At 40.3% G+C, this 14,109-nt stretch overlaps 1 protein-coding gene across 1 annotated transcript; it reads right to left on the bottom strand.

The window, feature by feature from the left end:
• Positions 1 to 718: 718 nt before the first annotated feature.
• On the bottom strand, positions 719 to 13,014 carry LOC132972348 (S-adenosylhomocysteine hydrolase-like protein 1). Its single transcript, XM_061035118.1, has 17 exons — positions 12,712 to 13,014; positions 8,605 to 8,716; positions 6,806 to 6,943; positions 5,658 to 5,758; positions 5,442 to 5,544; positions 5,263 to 5,357; positions 5,066 to 5,172; positions 3,932 to 4,048; positions 3,775 to 3,838; positions 3,607 to 3,695; positions 3,419 to 3,489; positions 3,232 to 3,326; positions 3,039 to 3,137; positions 2,059 to 2,127; positions 1,780 to 1,858; positions 1,566 to 1,686; positions 719 to 1,476 (listed from the first exon to the last, which is right to left on the bottom strand). Exons 1-17 carry the CDS (start codon positions 12,982 to 12,984, stop codon positions 1,470 to 1,472), a joined length of 1,740 nt encoding a protein of 579 aa, XP_060891101.1. The 5' UTR covers positions 12,985 to 13,014; the 3' UTR covers positions 719 to 1,469.
• Between the last annotated feature and the right edge of the window lie 1,095 nt (positions 13,015 to 14,109).

Raw genomic sequence — 14,109 nt, 5'->3', positions numbered from 1 at the left:
GTTCATTGAGAAACTTGAAAAAAGTTTGATGCCTGTTTAAGTATGAGACTCATTTGACATTCTCAACCTGTGATAAATATTTTCAGAACAGGAAATACAGAAATGCATAAAATTTAAAAAATATTCTCAATGGATTTTACCAAAAGAAAGCAGTGTTCAGGCGCCCCCTAGTGGGGAAACAGTCACTCATCATGTGTCTCTGTTCCTATCATTGAGTAAACTATGGACCCATGAGAACCAACACATCATCTAGATATCATTAAAAATACAGAATGCATTAAAACATCATAAAAAATATTGAAAAAACGGACAAACAATTGATTTGGGTAACATTTTAGTAAATTATTTTCAGTTAATTTTAAATCCAAGACGTCTGTCATTTTAACTTTTACTTTCAATATTATTCCAAACTAAAACAAATCTCAATTTGACCAAGTTTTCTTCAAAGTAATAAATGCAATGCTGAGGTGTAAACTGAAAAATCTAAAAAATGTTTTCCAGGAGATCAGGACTGCTTCAAGTCAGAGAGTATTTCCTCTCAGATTTAATAATAAGTTAATATAGATATATAGAATATAGATGCTACACAGGGCTGTATGGCTGCAAAGAGAAAGTGAGCACTGGGTTTATTTCTGACACCAGTGGAAGTTTAAATGCTGCTCTTGTGTTTTTCTGAGGTTTTACATTAAGCCTTCCCACAGAGATGAGACGATGGAGAAAACTTCTGCTTTTTTAATTACAATATTTAATGCATTCCTAAGAAGATCAATTAATCGCTTTAAGTTATACAAACATAAAAACATTTTGTCAAAATGGATCAGACATAAAAACAAGAAAAGGTTCTTCCAATGATTCATAGGCAGCTGATGGATGTTAAGATCTTCATTAAAGGTTAAGATAATGTTAATAATGGTAGAGTTTTCATTATGATTATTAGGACATCAAACTATATATAAAAATGTGATTATATAATTCTAGTTAAATAAATGTTATCAATAACATACTGTGCTACTACACTTCACTGTGATTACATACTTTGAACATTTAACTTTAATAACCAGAAATAGTGTTTATGGAAACCCATTTCCAACAGTTAAAAATTTTTTTTTTTAAATTTGGCTTTGTTGAGATTTTTTTTTGATCAAAAAAACATTATCTCGAAATTATTAGATAAAGTCATAATAATGACTCATAATTTCGATTTTTAATCTCACGATTATGACTTTATTATCCTACAATTTCGATGAAATGGGCTTCCATAAGTGTGACATAAGAAAGACACAAAAAACGAACAGGAAAAGAATCAGTGAATCAGTCCATGTTCACTCAGTCTCTCGGTCATAATGAGTCTTTGACATGTTTGGACTGTAGAGGGCGCCAGAGCTCCATTTGCAGAACCGTGTAGGGGTTAATCACCCACAGCAACATTTCTGAAGAGCTTCTTGTCTCTCAGCTTTTTGTTTGCGAGGTTAGTACCTGTAAGAAATATAGTTATTATTAAAAATAATAATTCCCACATGTGTGTCTGATGTTTGCCCATTCAGAATCAGACATCTTGTCTCCACCTGTAGTAGTTTGGTTTGAAGGGTCCATGTTTGCTGATGCCCAGATACTTGGCTTGTTCTTCAGTCAGCTCAGTGAGGTGGGCTTCAAAGGTCGGCAGGTGCAGGCTGGCCACGAATTCATCTGAAATTATAATTAGTAATTGTCAATATAAAAATAGAATTGAAATATAAGAAATGTTGTTATTGTTATAGGATATTTAAGTTGAGGGCTTGCCCATCTTCTTTGGCAGCAGGTACACGTCCTGCTTGTATCGTCCCTCTGGAGCGCTGTAGAGCTCTATGAGAGCCAGAGCCTGACACACACACACACACACACACACACACACACACACACACACACACACACACACACACAGCGGGGAAAGTCTCTGTTAACACAGCTGTAGAGGACTACAAACAGCCGCAGTGTGACAAAGCTACAGACAAAATATATTTAATGCATTCATAAAAGAATAAAGGAGAGGAAACAGTTTAAAAACCTGTGAGCGAATACCTGAGTCGTAGCCGTGATGGAGAGGACGAGTGACGGCACCGTGGAGCAGCTCAGATTCAGCAAACGACCCTGAGATTAAAAAGTAATCCCAGAGACCCATGACATGTTGTGATGTGACATCATAACTAATGATGCATTGTTAGTTTTTGTGTAGCATCAGATTTAAAATGTAGTTCCCTGTTTGGACATTGGAGGGCGAAAATGTCCAATTTACAAAAACTGATATAAAAATAGAACAGATTAATATTTTTTTCTACTTTTTTCTGCATAAATCTCTTAAACAACTTCAGCCCTGCTCAAAACTACCAAATATTGAATAATTATCAGGAATTTAACCCTTTAAATGCCAGAATCATGTAATCAAACTGGCATTTAAAGGGTTAAATTCCTGATAATTACTCAATATTAGATAATAAGATACTCTTTCTTTATCCATGAAACTATCTCTACTCAAGGACAATTGTGTTGTTAACAGACATGCTGTAGTGTTTGTCAGTCAGCACCTGGAACAATTCAAATCTAGCAGCCACACTTCAAATCAGTACATCATCCCATCATCCTCCAAATGTGTGAATGTGTGAATGCTGAACTGTTCTTTATGCGTTACATTAACGCCCACTGGACTTCAAAAATGTCTCTTCCTTACATGCACTCTGTGAGTAGTTAAGATTAAGAAGACACACATTAAGATTTTTTTTTTCTCATAGTCCACTGCACAGCTCCTACATTTCACCTTTTGTACATTTTGTGTTTTTTATTTTTATATTTTACATTTTTAAATTGTATTTTATATATTGTAATATCTTCTTATTCTGTATTATTTAAGTTGTTGCTAGTTCTGCTTTATTTCCTTGTTAATTGTTTAGCACCAATACACCAAGTCAAATTCCTTGTATGTGTAAATGTACTTGGCAATAAACCCAGATTCTGATTCTGATTCTGATTCTGATTCTGATTCTGAAATACAGCAGTATAATCACCTCAGCTAGCAGGACAATCCTCTTGCCATCAGGCCAGATCACATGGTCCACCTGAGGCCTCACACGCTGCCACCTCAGCTCCGCAGTCCGTAGACTTTCCTGAGAGGCGAGAGTTGATGTTTATATAAAAGCATATACTGAAGTTAATTAACTCATGCATAGACACAAACACACAAACAAACCATGTTCATACCAAATCTATCTCTATGCTGGAGTGTCCCATGTTGCACACAATGCAGCCATTTTTCATCCTGTCCAGATGTTCCCGAATCACCACGTTTTTATTGCCTGCACAAAAAAAATAAAAAAAAATAAAATACAGCGGATGGATGATCTGAATAATATCTTGAAGAACTTCACAGAGAGCAGCAGTTAGTTACCTGTGCAGGTGATGACCATGTCTGCCTGCCGTAACACTTCACTCAGTTTAACCACTCTGAAGCCATCCATGCTGAGAGGAAGGACAGTTAAACTTCATAATACTTCATGCTATTTCACTCTAATGTGCCGCTAAAAAGACGTAAACACACTCTGCGTCTGTGCGGTTAAAAGCTTCTTCCATTCATACCAGGCCTGAAGGGCACAAATGGGATCCACTTCTGTGACGTGTACGACTGTACCGAGCGCTTTCAGGGCAGCGCAGCAACCTTTGCCAACCTACAGGACGAGAGAAAAGAGGCTGGTAGAGCAGAGCGGTTTGAAAGCAGTCATTCGTCTAATGTTTTTTTTTACTGACCTCCCCATAGCCGCACACCACCACCTGTTTTCCTCCAAACATGACGTCAGTTGTTCGCTTCAGCCTGAGAAAAAAAAAAAAAGAGTTCATCATGTTCATCCTCATCACTGTACTCTTATTTTATGGAGCTGTGTGGGTTCACATTATGGTTCACTACCCGTCCAGAATGGACTCCTTGCAGCAGTAAAGGTTGTCAAACTTCTGCTTGGTCACCGAGTCGTTCACGTTCATGGCCGGGACGCAGAGCCTACCTGCCTTTGACAGCTGGTACAACCTGAAACACAGAGAGACACACGGGCCAGAGCTTTTTTATTAGTCAATTTATTGAACATGTTAAAGGCTTTAAATGTGATTTTTCACACTTAAATATATAAATCAAGTATATCCTCTGAAAATAACTCTGTGAGTCATGACTGTCTACAATGGGTGTAACACCCGAGTCCCACTGTCTGTGATGTTTTCAGAGTTTTCAGAGTTCTATCTTCACTTTGTTTACATCGTCGGGACGGCCGGCTGACTCCTCCCCTCGCGTATAAAAGTTGTTTAATTGAGGGACTAGAGAAAAGAAGAATAACATACTGTACTCACTACTTAACTGTGTTTCTAGATCACGCTCATTTCAGGTAAATTTACATGCAGTGTGAAGATACGAGCATAATAAAGATCGCTAGCATTAGCATGCTAACACAACAATGCAGCGCGAGTTGTTTTGGTTTCATGCTGGTGCTCAAGGGCGACATCTGCTGGATGAAAAAATCACATATAAAGCCTTTAAGAAAATACAAACACAAAATAAAAAGGAAAAAAACAAACCAAAAAAACTAACTGGTAACTACTAATAATAAAGTTCATGTTCAAAAGTGATAGGAAGAAGTTCAAAACTTCTCTGGTCCTACCCCTTCTTATTTTTGTGCATTATTCACAGAAAAATCTAAATGTTTTCATCAATCAGTGTATGATGTTGGACTTGTTGGCCAAAACAAATTAAGTTTTTAGACAAAACAACAAAATAATGGGAACAGATTAACCAAGACCATCAGCCAAGAAATAACCAAATAGAAAACAGAGAAACAGAAAGTCACCGGCTCATATCTATTCAATATTTGATTCCTGAAGAGTTTTTTTAGTTTGAATGTAGTGTTGCATTTTCTCAGCTCGTCATCACAGTTGTTCCACAGACTAACACCCTGAGTTGTTACACATTCGTTCTGATTGGTGGTTTCTTGAATATACAGGATTCTGTGGAATAAGAAGAAATATCATATTAAATCTAGAATAAAAAAAAACGAACCGAAAGATGCCTGTAACGCTCTCCTCCACGATGCCTCTGATCTTCCTGAACAGACTTGGGTACTTCTTATAGATCCAGTGGGTCAGGTCGCCTCCATCATCCAGAATCTATAAAAAAAGGGGGAACACTTGCTTTTTTTTTTTTTGCTGAACATTTAAAGTACGATTCACCCAAAGTCAAAAGTTAGTTCAGAGTACCATGTTGGGTTGCCATGTCTCTGCAGCCACACATTGGTCGATACACCACCAGAAGTCATCCTCTGATTCTCCTCTCCATGCAAACACTGAGGTGCCTGCAATAACGAGCAGGTAACATCGTTCTACAACAAGTTAGGAAGCAAAAAAAAAAAAAAAAAAAAGAGTGGCGACAGTTTCACCTCGTTCAGCCAGAGCAGCAGCCACGGCGTTCTGAGTGGAGAAGATGTTACAAGCGGCCCAGCGACACTGAGCTCCCAACAGAGACAGGGTCTCAATCAACACCTGCAAGACACACACGTCAATCCATTTAGAGGTGTACAAATGCAATCTTTACAATGTGAAGTATGATCATTTCAACTCAGGGGTTTGTGTGTGTGTTTGTGTGTTGAACTGACCGCCGTCTGTGCAGTGATGTGTGTGCAGCCCACCACTTTAGCTCCAGCCAGAGGTTTCTCCCCACCTGCTCGTTTTCTTAGGACCATCAGAGCCGGCATTTCTAAGTATCACAGACAATGACCGAGTCACATTTAATCCAAGAACAGACAACTGCATGGACATCAAGCAATCAATCTTAATTTGTATAATTCATAACAAATGTTAATCTTAAGACACGTTAACAAAAGAGCAGGTCTAGACTACTCTATGTTATATCATTTTCAAAGGTCTAACATTAATACACACTAAGCAACATTTAGCAAAGTTACAGCGGCAAAGAAAAAGTGCCTTTAAGAGGCAGAAACCTCGAGAAGAGTCATGTTGATCAATCATCAGCTGCAATGTGTTGGGCTAGCAGGGAGAGGACAGCAAGAACAACAAACAACAACAAACATAACAGACTTGTGGATACAATGCCAGTAATAATATGTAACAAAGTATGATAATCGACTGATCAGTCCAATGTTAACGTTAAAGGCGTTATATGTGATTTTTTTGATCCAGCAGATGTCGCCCTTGAGCACCAGCATGAAACCAAAACAACTCGCGCTGCATTGTTGTGTTAGCATGCTAATGCTAGCGATCTTTATTATGCTCGTATCTTCACACTGCATGTAAATTTACCTGAAATGAGCGTGATCTAGAAACACAGTTAAACAGTGAGTACAGTATGTTATTCTTCTTTTCTCTAGTCCCTCAATTAAACAACTTTTATACTCGAGGGGAGGAGTCAGCCGGCCGTCCCGGCGATGTAAACAAAGTGAAGATAGGACTCTGAAAACTCTGAAAACATCACAGACAGTGGGACTCGGGTGTTACACCCATTGTAGACAGTCATGACTCACAGAGTTATTTTCAGAGGATATACTTGATTTCTACATTTAAGTGTGAAAAATCACATAGAAAGACTTTAACATGTTCAATAAATTAACTAATAAAAAAGCTCTGGCCCATGTGTCTCTCTGTGTTTCAGGTTGTACCAGCTGTCAAAGGCAATAACAATAAAACTGGAAGGACTGATAATGTTATTTATAGCAGTGGGAGCTGTCACCCATCTCTTTTTTGTCTTTTGTTAGTGAAGGTGTAAACAGTGGGCTAAAGTCTGTACCTTGCTGTGCGATCTCTATCTCTCTGCGTCCAAAGGCAGCCTGTTTGATGTTTTTGATGCAGAAGTCAGAAAGGCCACTCGAGCTGCTCTGACTCTTCTCTCTGGGAGAAGCCTCCTCCTCGGAGCTGTCACTGCATGCTGCAACACAGAAAATGATGTTTGTGTTCAAAGATCAGGTGATAAAGTTTTATAACGTTAAAGATAAAAACAGATCACACTGAGTCTGTCTCTGTTCTCCAAAAGTCCCCATTCCAGACTTCCAAACACCTCATATGGTTACTTCATGCTGCACATCTCCACATCTCCTGTTCCCTGTTGTAACCACTCTCACTGTCTCTAAACCTTTCCCCACTTCACTTATCAGTCTCAATCCATAGACATGTATATCGGACTACTTCCACTGGTAAGTCGCTGTTTTATTACAATTAAAGGACAAGCAATAATAGATAAAAAAAATAATGTGAAAATGTTTATTTAATTTCATATTTTACTGGTTCAAAATTAAACAGGTATTTTGTGTTTACAAAATGAATACTAGTATTTAAAGGTGTTCTCTGCACGGTCAGCCTCATTCTGTTTAGTTAAGTGTGCTCAGTAGAGGGCAGCACCTGAAGTTTTGTGCAAGGAGTGTGAGGCTAATAAGCCGACTCAAGCCAGGTGTGTCAGCAGGCTGAGGTGGCAGAAGCTGTCTCGTGTGTGTGTGTGTGTGTGTGTGTGTGTGTGTGTGTGTGTGTGTGTGTGTGTGTGTGTGTGTGTGTGTGTGTGTGTGTGTGAGCAACAGTGGAGGTGAGAGGAAACTTCACAGGCTCAAGTCATTGTAGAGAAGACCGTAGAGACACCATTGGTAAGAATTGATTCATGTTTCATTGTAGTCGTTGAGCATAATAATCCTTTGTTAGATGATACATGTGGTAAAATAAGTTACACATTGAGATTTAATTGACCGTGCAGCGTGCTTTGTATTTGTTTGTGAGATAAATTAAAACAGCGTGATAGTGAAATGCAGTGGTTTAAAGAGCTGTTTGCATAGTTCATGCTCTTCTGTTATTTACTCAGTTTAAGGTTTACTCCTGCTCATTCTTATCGTAAAGGATTGTTGTGAGAACTGTATAAATAAATACAATGGAACGAAACATCCATGGAACGGAAGTCGAGTTGTCCAGCGTCCTCTGTCACCTTCTAGGCCTTTTCCAAGTTCGGGCAGACATTTTCACACGCACCATAAAGTAACTTGACAGTCACCAGTTCATCCTCATCTGTCTGCTTTGTTGTTGGTTTTTTGGTGCATACTTTTAAATCTGTGTCCTTGACTTACCTATCTAACACCTGGTATCGTTTTGCCAGTCTGCCTACAGCTACTGCCCTGTAAGCTTGAAAATACAGATTAAACAGCACAGCTCTATGTTTGGGTCCAACCTTCCTGCCTGCACTTCTTGACAGTGAACGTTTAATGATTTGTTAGTTTGAACATTATGTCTGCTAGTGGTTGTTTGAAAATGTGGGATCAGCCTCAGCTAGGTGAGTCCTTTTCTGAGCCTTTTGAAGTCCCTGATTGACATCTTTGAGAAAAGAGGCTTAAAAGAGCCCACTTGGTCCAAACATTAAAGAGTCTTATTTCTTCAGAGGAGTTTCTCCCTTTAATGAAGGTTTGGCAAAGGGAAAAAAGCACCAGGGCTAATCCTCTGGGCCTGTAGTTCTCGTGCTGTTGGAATCAGAACCAGCTCAGTTTAAATATCAGAGACATGTGATCTGACTTATGAGTGTGTGTGTGTGTGTGTGTTTTCATGTTTTTTAAATACCTGAGCTGAAGCTGTCTGTGGACGACTGAGAGATGGAGCGAGACAGGGAGCGGAGGGCAGTCTTGGTGGGACGTTTGTTGAATTCTTGCTTCTGGTCGGTGAACTGGATTTGCTTTGGGGTAAAAAAAAAAAAAGACACAAACAAGAGTCAGAAAGAGAAAAGTCAAAATAATTTCAGTTGTTACTTACATCCAGACAGGTCTGCTCTCTGTCCCCAGAGTCAGAACCAAACATGGAGAAGCAGCGTTCAGCTTCTGTGCTCCAAACTCCCAGAAAACTGCAGGTCTGCTGAAACTCTCAGCTCTTTTAAATGGAGGTTGAAGACTCACCTGTTTACGGCTGCCTTTCATTAAACAGCTTTAATAAGATTTTAAACTTTAACTCTGCACTGTAACTTTGAACTCTTTTTATATTTTGACTTCAATTAATTTCATTTGAATTCTTTTTATTTGAACATTTAATGTTTCTTTTCTTTCCTCTGTCATGATGCTTTTTGATGTCTTGTGTGAAGCACTTTGAATTACCTTGTTGAAATGTGCTATATCAATAAACTTGCCTTGCCTTACATCACTGCAAATCACAATCATAAACTCTCAGACAGACTCGATAACAAAGTCACAAAAGTGCTACAAATCCCAGCAGATTTTCCCTGCTGTGATCACAAATCTCCAGCTCCTCTTCTGACTCATGCCTCGCTGCATAAAGTATGTCTCACCTTCCAGTGTGGCTGTTTGAAAGCCGAGCTGCGGCTGCAGGGATCCCACTTGGCCATGTCTGCTTGCTGTCGGCTCTCCTGACTCTGCAGCCTGAGCTTCAACTCCAGCTTCACAAAAAAAACCAATATCCAAAGGCTTACTGAGGGGTTTACCCCCTCCTTCTGAGATCTCTAGCCTTTATAAGAAGGTATTTTTCTGCTTTTGTTCCTGCATTTTCACCCATGTGGACAAACAGACATTTAAAAGATCAGTTCATTCACGGGACGCACTGCCGAGTTAGTGAAAATAGTTGTTCAATGTGTTCTGTGACTCAAAAGAAATAAGACTGATGATGTCATCAGGGTTATCTTGGCTTGGGCAGGGGATCACTTTTCTTTCACATCAATTTTTTTACTGCGATTTTTCACACTTAAATGTAGAAATCAAGTATCTCCTCTGAAAATAACTCTGTGAGTCATGACTGTCTACAATGGGTGTAACACCCGAGTCCCACTGTCTGTGATGTTTTCAGAGTTTTCAGAGTCCTATCTTCACTTTGTTTACATCGCCAGGACGGCCGGCTGACTCCTCCCCTCGTGTATAAAAGTTGTTTAATTGAGGGACTAGAGAAAAGAAGAATAACATACTGTACTCACTGCTTAACTGTGTTTCTAGATCACGCTCATTTCAGGTAAATTTACATGCAGTGTGAAGATACGAGCATAATAAAGATCGCTAGCATTAGCATGCTAACACAACAATGCAGCGCGAGTTGTTTTGGTTTCATGCTGGTGCTCAAGGGCGACATCTGCTGGATCAAAAAATCACATATAAAGCCTTTAACCCTTATTAGGTTCAAATAATCCCGGGATGCTCATGAGAGTTTGTTTTCAGCTGAATTTGTTTTCATTCGACCCTAGAACATTTGTTGTTGTTGTGCCATCCTCCTGATGTGATTCATAAAGATTTACAATAATTGAGGAAAATCCAAACCAAAGAGGGCTGGTGCTGAGTCGAGCAAAAATGTCACTGACAACAAAGAAACAGACGGCTCGCTCAATGCAGGGCTTCAATACACCAGAGAACTTAATAACCAGGGTAGTGACATGTCGAGTATGACCTTCATCAGATTCATCAAGGTGATCAACAAGCTCCAGTTTGAATGACTGATATAACTTTTTTCAAGTAACACGTACAAAAAGATGCACTCTGCTGACCCGTCTGTTTAAATCTGGAAATAATAGATTCATGCATTAAGGTCGAATCTGTGAACAATAAACAATGCACCTGTTCAAAGACAGAGCAGCCTTACATGTCTCTGTTTTTGTTCTTTGAAATGATCACCTGCATAAAGACTTTCAGCTCGCACTCAGTCAAGCAGCTGCTTAATCTTTAACAACAAAAAGACATTATCCTGCGACTCTGAGCAGTGTCAAAGTTAACTAAATAAACACAATCTTCTCTTAGAGGGGTCAGAAAATGGTTCTGAATATAAAAGCCGGCAACTTTGAAAGTCTAATGAAAGATCAGTGTTATTATTGTAACAAGTGGATGCAGGTCATAATGTGTAAAATAAATCACCCTGTCAACAGTTTTTGCTTTGATTTGTAAAAAAGTTTATATTCAAACGTTTTGTCTTCTCTGCCCTTAGAGTCAATACAAATCTTTTTAAAATAGACAGTAAAGACAGCTTTATACAAACCTCTGTCCAAACAGAGGATCATTCTAAATCTCTCTAAAGAGATCAAAACAAAAGCAGTGATACCTTGATGCAGATGGACTGGACAGCCTCCTGGTCCTTGGCTTTAGTAATGTTCACCAGACTGTATACTTTCTTCATGCTGAGAGAGTGTGCACAGTAACTCTGCAGAGCTGCTCACTGCTGCTGTCTCACTCATTAGAAAGCTCTCAGAGTTACGCTTTATACCCACACCTTCACCCATAAGACCCAGATGAAAGGGGGGAGGGGGGGTGAAAATAAACAACGTCTTTGTTAGACAGAAGGAAGTCTGGGAGAACTTTTTGTAACATAACAATGAGTAAGGTCTTTTACCTGGACTCCAATCATAGTTTAGGAATTTTTGGTGTTACTATGGGGCGACCAATCAGATTTCCAGGGGCGGGGTCGGGGGGCATGCCACCCATTTGCCACCCACTGAACTGGCCCTTGGTTAGAGAGACACGGTAGACAGCTGCTAAGGGTGGATAAACAGTCATATTCACCCACATTACTTTGAAGTCAAAATTGTAAATTAGGTTAGTGGAAGGGCGTTTCATTCTGTCTTTGTTCCAGTTTCCTTCTGACATTGTCAGAGGAAATGAACCAGGAGCCCTGAGTGGAAGAGAATAAAATAACAGGCTCTGGCACAACTTAAGTCTTTATATGTGATGTTTCACACTTAAATATAATATAAATCAAGTATCTCCTCTGAAAATAACTCTGTGAGTCATGACTGTCTACAATGGGTGTAACACCCGAGTCCCACTGTCTGTGATGTTTTCAGAGTTTTCAGAGTCCTATCTTCACTTTGTTTACATCGCCCGGACGGCCGGCTGACTCCTCCCCTCGTGTATAAAAGTTGTTTAATTGAGGAACTAGAGAAAAGAAGAATAACATACTGCATTAGCATGCTAACACAACAATGCACCGCAAGTTGTTTTGGTTTCATGCTGGTGCTCAAGGGCGACATCTGCTGGATCAAAAAATCGCATATAAAGCCTTTAAAGAATAAATGGACACACAATTACAATATTTAATGATTTCTTTGAATGGTTTATAAATGTAAACGTGTAATACAGAAGCTGATCCTGTTTCCAGCTCCCTGCATCCAACCCTACTCTGTGGGTCCTCCTGCCTACAAAAACAGAACGCTAAATGATGCAGCAAAAAAACAAACCACACATTCCACAAATTGTACTTCCTGTTCCTCTGCATTACCCACAATGCTATGGTGAGAAGTTCGGGGTGTGTTTTGCTATTAGCGGTTAATGGAGCCTCTAGCTGCTAGCCTCAAGCTACGATGAGGAGGGGCATATTACTGAGGTCAGCTGCGCACAGTCCTTTAAAAACTCTAGACCGCTTGTTATTTTTCATTTCCAAAATTGTAGTCTTGAACAGATCATGACTCAGGTGACATCGCATGAGTTCATTTATTAGATGTCAAAAGAAGTGCTGTCAAAGACGCGTAATCTTTGGTGTGTCATTAGTGACTTTTCTCTTTAAATCTTTTTTTTTTCTGTTTAAGTCAAACATTCATAAAGGCACATTGAAGCTAAACTCATTAACAGACTGAGTCTATGCAGACTCACACTCCTTATTCAGTTCACTTACAGAGGCACATATATTATGTAAAATATGTTGATCCAATGGGAAATGACAAACTTATTCAAAGTCAGGGGGTTAAAAACTTACCATGTCTGTCTTCAGAGCCTCGGTCACCAGCTCTGCTGACCCAAAATCAGACATCTCGGCCTCGTCTCTGTCCCGACCCTGAGCTAACCTCCTGCTCTCCGCTGCCTTCAGCATCTGCAGCAGGTTTGGGCTGCATTTCACCGATTGATCTCTGCTACCACAGACTCCATCTTTCTCTCCGTTCAGAGCCGACGCGTCCTCCATGTGTGACTCAGAAAACTCATCGGGTGGTGTCGGGTCTTTCCAGGAGGCTTGTGTTGGCTCTTTCTCCATGACTCCACTAAATGAAGAGTGTCTGCTCAGGTGATGCGATCGCAGACCAAGGGTGAAGCCCACATCTATCTGATACTTCCTGCTCTAAAGGGCCTGTTTACACAAAACAGCAGCAGGTTCATGTGTTAGTTCCTCTCAATATGAAGTAGATCATTAGTCCTGAATGCAGTGTGTGTGCAGGGTAAACACTGGTGGGAGCACTGAGAGAAATGTAACCAAAATCACATCTCGGACAAGGGCATTGACTTAATGTGCCTAACTGAAACTTGGCACCAGCCGGGCGTCTTCTCTGCCCTGAATGAAGTCTGTTCTCCTGGTTACAGCTACCTCGAGAAAGCCCGCAGCTCTGGGCGTCGGGGTGGCGGTGTAGCTGTCTTTTTCCGAAATTCATTTGAACTGTCCCCCCTGCCCCTGCCTGAACTGTCCTCATTTGAATGCCTTGCATTTAAATGTAAACCCCCTTTCACCATGACAATTCTTCTCATTTACCGGCCACCCAAACCAAACTCAACCTTCATCTCAGAGATGCACGACCTTCTCTCTTCACTCTGCACAACCTCTGCCAACATTATAATACTTGGAGATATCAATATCCACGTCGACACCCCCTCCAGCCACCCTGCAGCTGAGTTCTTAGAACTACTGGACTGTCTCAACCTAACACAACATGTTGATGTCCCCACTCACACCAGGGGGCACACGCTTGATCTGGTAATCACTCACTCTGCACCCATTACAAACGTATTAGCATACGATTTGGGTGTGTCTGACCACAAGGCTGTCTCAATGGAGCTGCCTTTCCAGTCTGCTCTCACCAAACCCAAGCGCCAGATTCACTTCAGAAATCTAAAAAACATCAACCCGGACTCACTAACACTAGACCTTCAACATCTCTCTTCTGCTAACTTCTCATCAACCAGTGAAGCAGTGGAATTTTACAACAAATCCCTAAACAGTCTCCTGGATCTCCACGCCCCTCTCAAAACCAGAACAGTCACGTTCCCATGCTCAGCCCCCTGGTACACCTCCGAGCTGCGGAATATGAAGGCGACTGGTCGTGTCCTTGAACGGCGTCTCAAGGTCTCAGGACTCACTGTGCACAGGCTAGCATATCGGGAACACCAA

Source organism: Labrus mixtus, chromosome 4 (assembly GCF_963584025.1).
Source record: "Labrus mixtus chromosome 4, fLabMix1.1, whole genome shotgun sequence".
NCBI lineage: Eukaryota > Metazoa > Chordata > Actinopteri > Labriformes > Labridae > Labrus > Labrus mixtus.
The sequence above is the reverse complement of the archived record's forward strand: the minus strand, read 5'-3'. Positions and strand labels throughout refer to the sequence as shown.